At 32.4% G+C, this 14,545-nt stretch overlaps 1 protein-coding gene across 2 annotated transcripts; it reads left to right on the top strand.

The window, feature by feature from the left end:
* Positions 1–1,030: 1,030 nt before the first annotated feature.
* On the top strand, positions 1,031–12,790 carry LOC148792219 (WPP domain associated protein). Of its 2 annotated transcripts, none has more exons than XM_088904491.1 (5): positions 1,031–4,092; positions 4,476–4,753; positions 7,970–8,096; positions 8,264–8,365; positions 12,410–12,790. In XM_088904491.1, exons 1-5 carry the CDS (start codon positions 1,420–1,422, stop codon positions 12,473–12,475), a joined length of 3,246 nt encoding a protein of 1,081 aa, XP_088760617.1. In that variant the 5' UTR covers positions 1,031–1,419; the 3' UTR covers positions 12,476–12,790. The 2 variants fall into 2 exon arrangements, with proteins under 2 accessions (XP_088760617.1, XP_088760616.1); XM_088904490.1 differs by having other exon boundaries at positions 4,476–4,849.
* Positions 12,791–14,545: the final 1,755 nt, after the last annotated feature.

The following is a 14,545-nucleotide window of genomic DNA, read 5'->3' as shown; positions in this document are numbered from 1 at the left end:
CAACCACCTAGGTTGGACAATTTTTAACCAAATCAATGGTTTTTGACCAATTCTTGGATTTCAATATAGCTGAACCTAGAATTATGGCCAAGTGGTGGTTCAAACAGTTCAACCAGCCACCAAGGTTGGTTGAAAGCACTACTTTAACCTCTTTGAATAATTTATTTGGAACACTTCAAAGCAGTTAAAATGCTGAACCAACTTGGTTGAATCTTGAGCTCAGCCCTCCCAAATTGGCATTGAGTTGGTGATAGTAGTGGAAGGTTGCTTGCCCATTGCTATGGTATAAATAAAACTCCTAGGTGGTGGAGCCAACTCTTTTGGTTAGAGCTATTGCACTCTCTCTCAGCTTTTGGCTTGTAGCCTACTATCCTTTACTCCTTTTAATTTGAATCTTTCAATGAACATAGATGCCCGTCTCAAAGATTTAGAAGTCACCATTGGAAACAAAAATAAAATTAAAAAATTGAAGTAAAAATGTTGGATGAAAAATTCTTAAAAATTTAACCTTGGAGTTAGGTCTTTTCTAATACACTTGTAATTGTTTTCGTAACCAATGTTGTCAAATATGAGACTCAACAAGTTGTGTTTTCAACCTAAACCTCCAAAATATATATATATATATGTCTATACGTAGAAATTATTATAAAATTATATATTTATGAAAGGTATTATTTTATGCATATATAATTGTAGACATATTATTAATAAAATATTAAACACCTGAGGAATTGATGCCAATACAAGGGTTAAATCAGTGGACTCTTACCAAAAAAAATTGAGGGAGAGAGAGAGATAAAAAGACATGTGGACGTTGTAATTAGGAAGAGGAGGTCATTTTGCAACATTTCGTCCGGCTTATGAGGAAGAAGAAATCAGAGGCAAAGAAAAGTTCAGTTTCACAATTTCGCATTAATTTTCTCCTTTCTTATGTTCTCTAATGTTCATTTTTATTTGCATGGATGATTATTCATTATCATTTCTATTTAGATTTCCATGGTTTCTATCCTTTTCTATTGGGAGGTAATGCTGATATGCTTTTTTTTTTTCTTTTTACTTGATCAATTCTTCTATTAGCTGTTGGAAATGCTGATATGTTCATTTATCTATTTATTTCTCTTGGCTAACTTAATGAGATACTGAGTATCTTTCTTCTTTGATGAACTATTGTTTTATTTAGACTATTGATGGTGCTGATGGATTCTTTCTCTTGTTTCACTAGAAATTCTTTACTGTTTTGTTGATTGCAAGTTTTTTCTTCCTTCATCCCTTATACCCATTCTCTCGAGTGCCAAACTATTCATTTCCCTACTGGAATGTTCATTGGATTTTGTCCATGAAAAGAGACAATAAGCAATTTTGCAGTGGGAATGGAAGAATGAAAAGTACCCATACTCCTGAGTTTGTAGAACATAGGAAATGGAGGAGTTTTTTGATGGACTAGGTTGCAGGTTGAGAGTATTAGGAATGGTAGCTGATTCCATTATGATTGGGATTGTAAATTCTGCAATGGAAGAAGCATTTGAGAGAGTATGCTCTAAAGAAGGGGATATAGAACGCTTGAATGAAAAATCAAGGTTCTGTATCTTGGCAATAATGCAACTGGAATGGTGTTTGAAGTTTGTACAGGAAGAGACTGATAGCTATGTGGTTGAGAGCAGCTATGAACGAGAAAAACTTGTTTCTGACTTAACAGAAACAAGAGATCGCATTCAACGACGACTAGAGGAAACTGAGATTGCTATTTTGAAGAAGGACAGAGAATTAACCGAGAGATTAGAAAATGAATTAAAACTTAGACAAGCTTTGGAATTGAAAGATATGGAGTTACATTCTTTGCGTTCTAGTCTTAAGCTTGAAAGAACAATGAGTGAGGAAGTTCAAGAATTTATCCTTAGCAATCGTGTCAATGGGGATGAGAGTGGTAGAGATGGTGACTTTTGTGAATTGAAGAATTCTGTAGATCAACAGTTCTGGAATATTAAGCAAAAACTTGAGGATGAAAGAATAAATTTAACTGCTGGAATGAGGATGATAAGCCACATCCCCTCCAACAATGTGGATTGCAAACCTGATTCAGAATTGTTGGGGGAGGAAAGAAACTGGGTTTGTCATAAAAAAGAAACTGAGCTTTATGACAACAACAAAAGTTGTGAATTTGATGCTCCAAGTTGTTCATTAAGGCCAGAACTAAATGCCGGATTTGAGAAGATGGGTTCAGATATAGATATTCTAAAGGAAACATTGGATATTGCTTTTGGAATGATGGGCAATGCCATTTCCTTATCTGAGGTGAGACCAATGGAACAACAATGGAGGTGGTCCATTGAGAAAGACATAATTGCAGTTGTGTTTAGGAGTTTCCTAAAGGATATTGAAGAGAATGCTAATTTAAATAGAATAGAGGAAAATAAATTAGCTCCTCTAGGATTTTGGGGTGAGAGTCACTCAGAAATTGTGAATGAGATAACAATCTTGCGTAATGAACTTGAGCAATTGGTTACTAATAACATGGTTCAGTTGAAGCCTGTCACAGTTGTTGCCTCTCCATCCCAAATAGATAAAGGGCATAAGGTTATTCCTGAAAACATAAACCTAATTTCTGAAGGTGATCATGTTCCCCCTGCATTACCAAAAAGTGGTAAATCTAATCGTTCTTCCAAGAAGAAGGTTATTCCTGAGAATACAAATTCCTTGAAAGAGAATTCTATTGCTGAAGGTGATAATGTTCCTTATGCAGTACCAAAAAGTGGAAAATCTAATCGTTCTTCCCAGAAGAAGGTTATTCCTGAAAATGCAAATTGTTTGGAAGAGAATCTTATTTCTGAAGGTGAACATAGTCCAAATGCATTACCAAAAAGTGGTAACCATTCTTCCCAGAATATTGAAAAACTAGAACATTTAGAAGAGCAACCTAAAGAGGGTTCAACAGGGCAACAAAGTCTTGTTGCTGAGATGACAAAAATTCATGAGTCCATTATAAGGCAAAAAAGTGAAGAATTGAATTGGCTAAAGGCAGAAATTCTTAGAGAAAAGCGTTCATCCTCAGTAAAGGAGAAGGACTATGATAACCCGAAGAAAAGAATCATAGATGTTATTCGTAGGTTGGACAATATTATTAAAGGGAATGAGAACCTCAGTGAATGTTGTGATGATCGTAGATGTATTCACTGGGACAAACTTTCTTTAGGTAACAGTTCAATGAGATTTGAATTAGAAAACAAACGACTACAACAAGAAGGAGAAGAGTTAAATTTGCAATTCATGATAATGGAAGAGATTTCCTTTCTTCTTTTTAGAGGTTTGGTGAATGAACTGCTCTATGAATCATATAATTATGACAGTGAGATCCTAATAAGGGAAGAAATATGTGAAATTGTTTTCAAGGAAAAGGTTGAGGAATGGAATGATTACATAGAAAGTTATAATATTGAAAGCCACATAGCTGAGGATATATATCAAATTGCTTTTAGAGAGGTGGTGAAAAATTTTGATGGTAATCATTGCTTAAATATAATAGAATATCAAGAAATCAGGAATGAAGAAAACATTCTCAAAGACTCTTCATCTAGCCAGGAGTTACTAAATTTACAGGCCCTAATAAGGGATGATGTCTATGCTATCTTCTTACAAGAAACAGTTAAAGAATGGATCAAGACAACTGGAAATTATGATTTGGAGGGCCACATCATCAGGGGACAGAAACATAGCTGCAATCATGGTTTTAATATAACAGAATGTTATGAAGACCACTTACCATATGTTAACAAGTTGTTTCAAAATTTAGAGAACCTGATAAGTGAGGATGTTTGCACAGTTTTCATACGAAATATGGTTAAGGAATGGAACAAGGAGATGGAAAGCTTTTACATTGAAAGGAACATTAGGGAAGAGATATATTGGATTCTATTTATTGAGATAGTCAAAGATACCACAGATGTTGCTAATTCCAATCTAATCGAATGTCAACCGTCAATCAGTGAGGCAATGAAAGATGTTAATATTTGCTTAAAAGAATGTCAGAATGCTGAAGATCAAGACAATTTTCAGGAATATTTTCCATTTACTGACAAATTGTCACAAAATCTGGAGGTTAGTAAAAGGGGAGATTAATAAATAAACTGGTTTTCTACAAGTTATTTTTGAACCTGTTAACTAGATAGAACCTTTTCCCAACTATTTGGTAGTTGCTGCATGCATCATGTTTTGAAATTCCACCATTAGATTCTCATTCATCAGATAATTTTCAATATTTAAAGCTACATGTTTTGTGGCCTCCCTCTAGGTCTCTTAAAACCTTTTAACTTGCATCATATGACCTTTCTTAAAGTTTTGCTACTCACCCATCCTAGCATCCTCATTTGTGGCAATCTTTTAATTGAGATAAAACGGTTTTTATGTAGAGAAAATTCCTTTTCTTTATTCATTTTTTTGTATTAATAAAACAAACTTTGCATCTTGATCTTCTATTTCAGGAGCATGAAGAGTTGGGTGAACAAAATATCCAACATGAAGAAATCTTGATCAAGAGAGAAAGTGGTTTGGGTTCACCTATTCACAAAATAGATGTGTCTTCGAAAAAACCCATAATGAGCAAGGTGGGAAATAAAAAGTTGGGATCTAATTTAGGCATAGAATTTGGAGAGCTAGAGGAGGTTAAAGATCATAATTCTGCCACTGGAGGAGTCAAACAAGACAAAAATCATTTCCCTTGGCTACTGAAGAAGAAGAATGAAGAGTTGCAGTTGAAAGGGTTAGGTTCTATGTTTACACCTCTCATATTATTCCCTAAATTAATTTGGGACTTTGAGAAAAAAGTAAATGAAAGCATGAGGCTGAATGTTTTGAGGTATTTCTTTTCTTATATTCTCTCCTAAAAACATACTTATCTCACTAATGTAATATAGTTGGGATTGAAATTGTATTTCTAGTTATCTCATATGTTAACAACATATTGATTTTTCTTAGTATGAGGTCATATATATCTCCTCCATTATCCATAAAAAGTTCTCTAATTCTATGGATCTTGCCACCAAGTTGACCTTCTTTGTCAAGCTAGAAAAAATGACCTAATCCCATAATTCTCAATTTACAAATACCATTAAATTTTTATCCCATGCTACATTTATTCTTTGTTTACCCTTTGTTTGGACAATGAATTAACTAGACTACTTGTTGAGTCCTTTATAAATTTCTAGAATGACCCCATAGTTGTTTGTAAAGGTAGTAGAATTGTTGGGATTCCTCATTCTATACCTTTTAGAGTTCAATGTCACTAAAGGTTGGTGGACACCATTCCTTTAGGATGTTGTGTCATGTTGTTAAATGATCCATATAATGCTACCTTCTAAATATATCATCCTTGAAAGAAGGTTCAAATTCCTATAGTATTTTTATAAAATGTCCACCTTGGTCGAGATGTTTTCCATGGTGGCCTCTTATATATTTTCTTGCATTCCTCTCTTACCATATAGAACAAAGTATAGTTTCTCTTATACTCCTCTTATAAGCCAATGGTTATGGCAATGACGGTTGGCTTTGAAAGTTTGAGGAATGATGGATAGAATTGGTAGGGGAAGATGGTAAATGACCAGACTCTAGGAAGGGGTTGCACTACATACCCTTTGGAGTAGGATTAGGTAGTTGCAGTTTCCTACTGAACATTGGTGATTTAAGAGAAAAAAAACTAAGAAACTGACTGTGGTCCATACAGAGAAAGAGAGACTGGGAGAGGAAAGGGTTTAAGAGAGAATGTTAGTAGAGGGAGGACTTAGGGAGGAGATATTGGTGGAATAAGGTAGATGTCTTTAATTCCAACAAATATTTGTTATTTGTATTTTCTAATTATTGAGTGAAGAGGTTTTTGGAACATTCCATGCCATATCATCCAAGGTGGATAGTTGTGAGCTACTATAATTTTCTCTTTTTTTTTTAAAACCCAAAGTTAATTTACTCTTAGTGGACGGGTGGCCATTGTTAAATTTTATTAATTATGAAAAAAAGGAGTAAAGACCTAGCGGGGACATAGAAGCCTTATCCCCTTCTAAAAAATCCAATTACATCAAGATCCACCTCAACTATAAAATAATTACAATTATGAAAAAAAAAGAAAAGAAAATTGTTGTATCTCAAAAATGACCTAGCAAATTCATAAAAAAGGGATACCTGAATCATCATCTCTAAGAAGGCACCGAACCTCTAGTGGTAGTTCCGAATTACTACTATAATTTTCTCTAAACTGCTACTTAGTAAACCAAGATGGTCATATATAAGACCAAGTTGGCATGGTTTCAACTCAAGATGAATTAAACCGGGTTTAAGGTGGTTTGCAAGCCTATGTTCTTACTTCTTACACTTCTACATGGCTTTTGTCTTTTTTCAATAGGTTGCTACACCAAAGAATGAAAAAAAAAACAATCAACATACTGGAAGAAAAAGGGAAAGAGATGAATAAATAGATAGATAGATAGATATTCAGGAGATTATAGAAATCAAGTGGTTCACCTCTTTTGAAGAGTCTAATAAGACTTAATATTCAAGTTATATGTACCTCCCAAGAAAAGTCCAATTCTTGGATGGGTAACTGTAGGGGATCTAAAGAGTAGTATGTGAGAATAAACTAGAAGAATCAATGGTCCAAATACAAATATCTATTTACTGAGAATTGGGGAAATTACCTCTAAAGTAGTAACAAGGGACGCTATCTCCCCAAAAAAGATGTTTCTAGAACTTAACTTTATCATCAAATGTATTCGGGAAAGCAATATTTTAAGATATGGAGGTGGGACACAAGGCATTATACCATCATAAGGCATTAGAATGCAAGAGGCATAAGCTTCTTGAGCATGCATTTTTTAATTATTAAATGATTAAATATACAATAATATAGATAAGAATATAGTAAATATCCACAAAAGTAAGGAAATTTATGAGAAATTAGAAATTTTCATATGATAGTACCATTACATTTAGATATATCATTGAATTATCAATATCCATAATTATACAAGTATCATCAACCATCAATATATTACTGGTGTATATCAAAATTTCAAAATTAATAATTGGTATAATTAAATTGTTTAACATTAACGAAAACAAGATTTTCATCTCATATTAAAATGAATATAGTGTGTTCAATAAAATCAAAGTTGAGGTACCTCCATTTTTATTTATAACATTTTGTTACAGTATTACAAGAAAAAATTTGGAGGGTTTTCTTCTTCTGTATTAATTTAATATATAATGTGAAGCATGATAAAAAGGTAAGAGCTTAAGGTGTATGTCTCTATATAAAGTGCAATAGAGGCTGAGGTGTTTCTATGCTACAGCCGCTTCCATGCGCTTTCTTAGCACCTTGCCTTGAAACGCACCTCTAGTGCCTTTTAAAACACTTGGAGGAAGCAAGTCTGAAATGGATGTCCTAGGAGAAGTATTTTTTTTTTATTTTATTTTTTGAATTTTCTTCACCCTATAAGCAAGAATGACTCAGTCACCATGTTCTAAATTCATTTAATGAAAATTTTAACAGGTATATAAGAGTCATTTGATCTTTCTCACTCCAATAAATTTTGGCCACTCATATATCAGTTTGATTACTCTTATCATTTTTTCGTACTTTTACATGGATTATTATCCCTATTTGCAACTTCTCAAACATTTAACTATTCCATTAACAGTGTAGTAATACAAATTGTAAAGGATTCAATGTTAATAGGAATTTAACTATTCCATTAACTTTCCAACTACTTGCTAATCTCAACTAATATATGCATAGGTTCATGATTAATAGGAATTTAAATATTTAGTGCTTTTACATTAGAATTTGTCATAATTTGAAATTTGAAATGGACAACATCTCATTAGAACTTTTTTGTTGCAAATTTGATCAATTTCCTAAATTTTATTTCCAATAGAAAAACCACTTATAGAGAATGGATTATCCTGATTGTTAAGCTACCCTTTTCAGATTGAATGAAGCAAAAGTCCAATTAGATGTTCTTTTTGAACATGCATCTTCACTGCAGAAAAAAGAATCACTTTATAGAAAAGCTTTCTATAGTAGATGCCTTAATCTTCAAAAGGCTGAAGCTGAGGTAATGTGACATTCACATTTTGCTTATTTTGTTCCATCATAGGTACTCATTGCATTGTATGAGAAATATTTTGTCTTAGTGTAGTTTTTACTACATTTCATATTCTTTAACATTGTTAAAGTTCATTTCTAAATTTTGAGTTCAATCATATGTTTGTTGAAATCCAGGTAGATTTGTTAGGCGATGAAGTCGATTCACTTCTAGCCCTTCTTGAGAAAATATATATAATACTTGATCGCTATTCACCAGCTTTGCAACATTATTTTGGGGTGAGTTAAATTCCATTTTTTTAGAGCTTTATCTTCCTAAATGGTGCAATGTGAAAATTTTGTTACACACCTTATATATATATATATATATATATATTAAATTTGGTTCTTTAACTCATAGAAATATACTCTTAAATCTTATTATCAAAGCCCATTTTGTATGTGAAAATATTGTTTCCTTCATTCAAGCATATCATAGACAAGAGGTAGTGAGCCTTGGATTTTTAATCTATATTTGCAATTGAAGGATAATTTTTAATAGATAAATTATGTTTTTACCAACTTAGTAGGGTAAAAAGTAATTTGTGCAAGTAAAAACCGGAAGGTAGCTTGTTGAATAATGCATAGTTGCTTATGCTTTTATTGCCTAAATTAAATGCATCTTTTTATTTATATGATGAAACTTAAGACTAGAAGTCATTTGATGCATAAGATTATAAAATGGGAAAATTCCCTATCAGTATCCTGTACTTTGGCTCGAGTGATAATTTGGTCATCAAACTTTAAAATGCAACAATCCAGTACCCGAACTTTCAAAACGTGACAATCCATTACCTACCATTAACCAGTCTGTTAATCAGCCGTTAAGTAACATTTGAAAAGTCAAAAATGCCTTTCGAATTTCATCTAATTCTCTTTATCAACCATCCAAATGTTGAAAAAAAACTGAGCAATCCCAAATCTTAACCTCTTCTATTCAAAAAACGTGGTGACCTTTTAGAAGAATCTAGAATTTGGGACTGTTCATTTTATTGTCAATGTTTGGATGGTTGATAAAGAGAATTAGATGGCATTCTTAGGGCACTTTTGACTTTTCAAATGTCACTTAACGGCTTATTAACGGATTGGTTAATCGTAGGTACTGGATTGTCACATTTTGAAAGTTTGGGTACTGGATTGTCACATTTTAAAGTTCAAGGACCAAATTGTCACTCGAGCCAAAGTACAGGGTACTGATGAGGAATTTTCCCTTATAAAATCTCTTCATGGACAAAAGGTAACATCTAAGTGTTTGTTAATAGAATTAATTTTGCATGCAATCACTATAGCTATATGCCTACATCTAGCAAATAATGAACCAACTTGTGGCCTAAAATTGAAAATAAATGTAAATATAAATTTTGAAATTGATTTTATAAGCTATTTATCCATATCTTCTTTGTTTTCTTTTAAAATTTTCCATTCCTTTTATAACAACCTAGGTAACTAAACATGCATTTGTGCCCTCAAATTGTGTTGAAACTCTTTTTCATGGAAACCTATAAACTTATTTATTTATAACAGCCTTTGTGGGATTGAATGCTTGATGCTCTTACATCCAAAAATCAAACAATACAATGAACACAAACTCAAACATAACCAACAAATGTAAATTAATGCTAAAAGATAAAGGCAAATTGAGGTTACTAATCTATTGAATAGGTGAATTTGTTACAAAAAAAAAAAACTTTAAATAGAAAAACGGAGATCACAAAAACTAGATGAGCAGAGGAGTATCATGTTTGTGTTTATTATAACAAAAACAAAAATTAGATGAAAAAGTAAGATGAATTTTCATGAGATCAATCTTATGAGACGCATTAAGAAACTTTGAAAAGAATGATTCAAACAAAAGAATAAAATAAAATAGGAAATAAATGTACTTGCAAACTAGTTTAACTTCATTTCCAAAAGATTAGTTGTGGTAAAGTTAATAGGGAGGTTTAGGGAGAGTAAAGACCTCTTCACATGGTATTCAAGGGAAAACTACATGTGATGGGGTCCATATAAGATGGTAGATTTTGTCACTGAAAAGGTTTTCTAATCCCATTAGGTATGACGATACAATTAAGATTCTTGAACAATAGTTGTTTCAAAGAAAACACATAGCCATTTTGATTCAAAATGGATGCATGTCAAGGAAATAAGAGCTAAGTTAAAAAGCATGTGAGCTAGAAATAGTATGAAAATATTTGTAAACTCATAATCTAATAGAAGATATTGCGTTTGATAATGGTGAATAGCAAAATAGTGTTATCGGAATCAATACCAAATAGTTGGATGTTACTATATTGAGTTGAAGTGAGTATTAGAATAGAATCATGTATTATTGATGTTTTCATTTTCAATAACTATGTTTAGATGGATGATTTTTACCCAATAACAATGAAATTGTGGTTTTTCATTGTTTGTTTAGAATCAAGTTGCTCAAGCTATATTTGTGGTTTTTTGTTGTTTGTTCAGGAAGGCCCCAGAAAAGTTTTCTGTAACATTTTATCAAATCCTAAGTAGCATAATTCATTGTAGGGAGTCCATCCTCCTATAATCACTATATATTGGCAGTACAGTGCATGGTTTGCACAAGATGCATAGAAGCATCCAAAGGGTCAAACAGAGCTCTAGTGGCACTGTAGTCTTGTTTCCAATTCAACTATTCCATATATGAGCTCTTTGCTCATGCTAGTCTAGCCCAAGAAGTGCTTATATTATTTTCATTGTTTATCTAGGATGACCAAACCCATAGTATGTTATTTTTTTGGCATTGTTCAATTTGCTTTGTTGGAGTGAGAGCCTATTCGTTTGCTCTTAATTCTTATTTCTTAAGAGGAATCTTTTAACTTTAAGAAAAAAATGGTTGTTCGTTTCCTCTTATCTCTTAAAGTGCAATCATATAACTTTTTATTTTCCAATGATATTCCAAAAGAGACAAACAAAAACTCTCATATATGGGAAATGAATATTTGATAATTTTTAGAATTCAGAATTTAGAAATCAAAACAACATTCTCTGTATTCAGAGTTTAGAAGAAAGAAAAGTTCACCAATACCAATATAGTTCTTAATGCAATTATTGCACTTTCAAATGTCAAATTTCAGAGCAAACGAATAGGCCCCAAGACTTAGCTAACCAATGGGTTGAATTATTATTTATTATGGTTTTAAATAGAATTTAAAGAGTAATCAATTTCCCTATATAGTTAACATGAGAGAATATGAATGTATAGGCATAGTTGGCAAGAATCAAAGGATTAAAGGAGGTGAACTATGTTTTTTGTGCCTCTTGAGTAGGGGTAAGAAAATGGGTAGTTTCTACCCAGAATCAAATGGAACCAACCTTGAACTGATCCTACCCGATCTGTTATAAGGTAGGGTCTAGTTCTAAATTCTTGAAATCGAACCCTACCCAGGCTGGTTCCAGGGTCTAGGGGTTTACCCTACCCAAATTGATCCAATGAACTGACCTTGGTGGAACCTGCCTTGGAACCAAACTTCATTGAAATAAACCCTAGAATGCTTTAGGGGACGTGAATATTTGAACCAAAGCACTCATAATTACAAGGCCATGGTCTCACTATACCACCAAATTACTTTAAGTGATTTAATCATTTGTTTTCATGTTAATATTTGAATCTGTATAATAAGTAATGTAAAGGTAATATTTACAAAATTTAAATTTAAATTATAAGTTTTGAACCATATATTAACTTACTCAAATTAATCAATAAAGATAATATAAGTTTTAAACTATATATATCATATTTATTGAAAATCAAGTTTTTAACAAACGTGTTTTTTTTTTCAAGGAGGGAGAGTAAACAAAGAACATGTTCCACAAGTAGACCTGGAACCAACCCCGAAACCACCAAGGCAAGAACCGACTTTTACAAGGTAGGTTCCAATTCCAAAAACTAGCAACTAACCTCTATAGGGTAGGTTCCAGGTTCTACCATGGAATTGAACTGATTCGACACATGGTCACCCTTACTCCTGAATCAACAGAAAATTTTCTAAAGCATTGGCTTCATTGTAAGTTTAAGAAAAAATTCCTTAAAATGGGCTTTAAGGCCATATAGATTAGAGGAGTAAATCCAAATGCCTAATGTGGTGGATATGTGACACCAACTTCAATTGTAAACCCTTGCCTACTACTTTATAATTACTATTAAATCCAAGTCTAGGAAGATGAATCTTCACTAGTTGCAATTTTTGCATTATCTCTTTATAATTTTATTTGTTGCTTGCAATCATATATTGATTCTAGTATGTGGTGTTTGCCTTGACACAGGTCATGGATATTTTGAAATTGATCAAAGAGGAATTGAGTGGAAAACCAACTAAGATGCCTCATTAGATGTAATTATTCATGGTTATAAAGATATTTTAAATGCTTACCTCGAAAAGTTGAATCTTTATTGTACACCAATGGAAAACAAAACATGAATTTTCAAAGGAAACATAGAAGATGGAGATGATCTCACGTTGACACTAAGAATGTATTTTTAGCATTCAACTATTACTTTTTATTTTCTCATCTTAGGTATAATCTAAGGTTGTTCAAAGTATATTTTTTATTCTGATAGGTTCATCTATTGTTGTTGTTAACTAAATGCTTTCATGTAATTTTTTTATTGAGGAAATATCTCTATGATAAAATGCATATAAGTGATTCCTAGGGAAACATTGCCTAGGTGCTCAAAGGTTGTTCATTCATTTTGCATTATTCAGGTAACATGTTTCCCAAGTAAGTGATTCCTAGGAAAATATTGCTTGGGTGCTCAAAAATATAGTGTTCGATCGGGCAAAATGTTACCCAAGTAAAAATCAAGAATCCGTGTAATTTGAGTTTTCAATAGGTAGCTACTTGCCTACCCTCCAGGAGATATTGGTTATCCAAGTAACCAATACTCTCTAGAAAAAATATTTTCCTTGGGCCCCATTGTAGTGGTAGCTGAAAACATGATTATTGCAATTTTATGAAACCCACCCACTTGTCCCTTATTTTTACCAAAAGAGCGCGGAGTTGTGATTATTGCAATTTAGAACCAATCAATCGGCATCATAAAAGTAGTAACCAATACATGGGGTTGGACTGGTATAAGCCTTTCCAATATCATATTTTCAACAGCATCCAGTTTCCTTGTACTAAATTTTCATGTAAAATTGAGAAGTTAATTAACTTAAAAGCACAACATAAGTATCCTATAAAATTGTGAAATTTGAATGCTACTTACTTAAAAAGAAAATTAAGAAGGATAGGATGTTTCTCCATAAAATTTTAGTTCCAAAAGTTATAGATTTAGTTTCAAAGTTTCAAATTTTTATTACCTTGATGAATGAACAATAACTTTATTCCACATTCAGCTGCTAAAGTTCCAAATTCGCTATTTGAGAAAACAACAAAGAATCACAGCTTAAGGACATATGAGCTATCATAGTGGAACTTGGAACTCATCATAGTATTGGCTACAAGTATGATACTGATTAATGTATTAATTGAAAATGACATTGTAAACATTTGATCTTTCTTATTTATTTTGTTGGAAGAATTAGAAAATATCTTAGACAGATCCAATAAACATGGTTCAAAGTATCGGAACGTATTGTGAGTATTGTAAAATACATATCATTTAAAAATTAATTAGTCATGTGTAGATAGAGGTTTGTAAATTATCAAACTAAAAAAAACAAATATTGTACTATTTTCACGTTCGACACTCAATACTCTTTTTGTTTTTGAGTATCAAGAGTATTGATACTTTGAACCTTGACTATAAGAAGTTTGTCCAAGGGAAAACCGATGGAAGCTTGTGGTGGGAGTACTAAATCTACTATATATCATTTGCCTTTCAGTTGTGAAGAATGATGGGACAATAAAAGACCCACATTGGCATTGTTTGCTTTGGGAGGACCTCTTTGAATGAAACGAATGTTGATACTTGATAGTGAGTGGATCTACCACTGAATTTCTAGACTTATAGCTAAGGGATGTGACATCCAATTCTATGATACCTGGATATATTACTTGCACAAGGGTGTCATATCATATCCAATTCTTCACCTTAATTGTAAGTTTTGTATCCTAACACTATGTCTAGCTATATCCTTGCTAGACACATATCCAATCCCCTCGTCTTGACTTTGGAGGTTTTCAATGACATTTTGAACATGACCCAAGGGAGAGGATAGGATAGAGAATATCCTTGGGAGGTGGGACTGAATTAGGGACCGATGTCCTTTGTATTTTTTACTGTAAGAGTAATAAACTAGATTGGAAACAATGAATCCTTCTTTCATATCAAGAGAGGTTAAAGTTATATATATTTATAGTTGAATGTACAAGATACATTAGAAATTTGAGTTATATTATTATGAGTTTATACAAGGAAGGAGAATTACAAGCTTATAATTTGGGTGATACTTA

Source organism: Nelumbo nucifera, chromosome 4, assembly GCF_055504915.1.
Source record: "Nelumbo nucifera cultivar China Antique chromosome 4, China Antique-T2T, whole genome shotgun sequence".
In the NCBI taxonomy this organism is placed as follows: Eukaryota; Viridiplantae; Streptophyta; class Magnoliopsida; order Proteales; family Nelumbonaceae; genus Nelumbo; species Nelumbo nucifera.
This window is presented reverse-complemented; position numbering and strand designations above follow the sequence as displayed.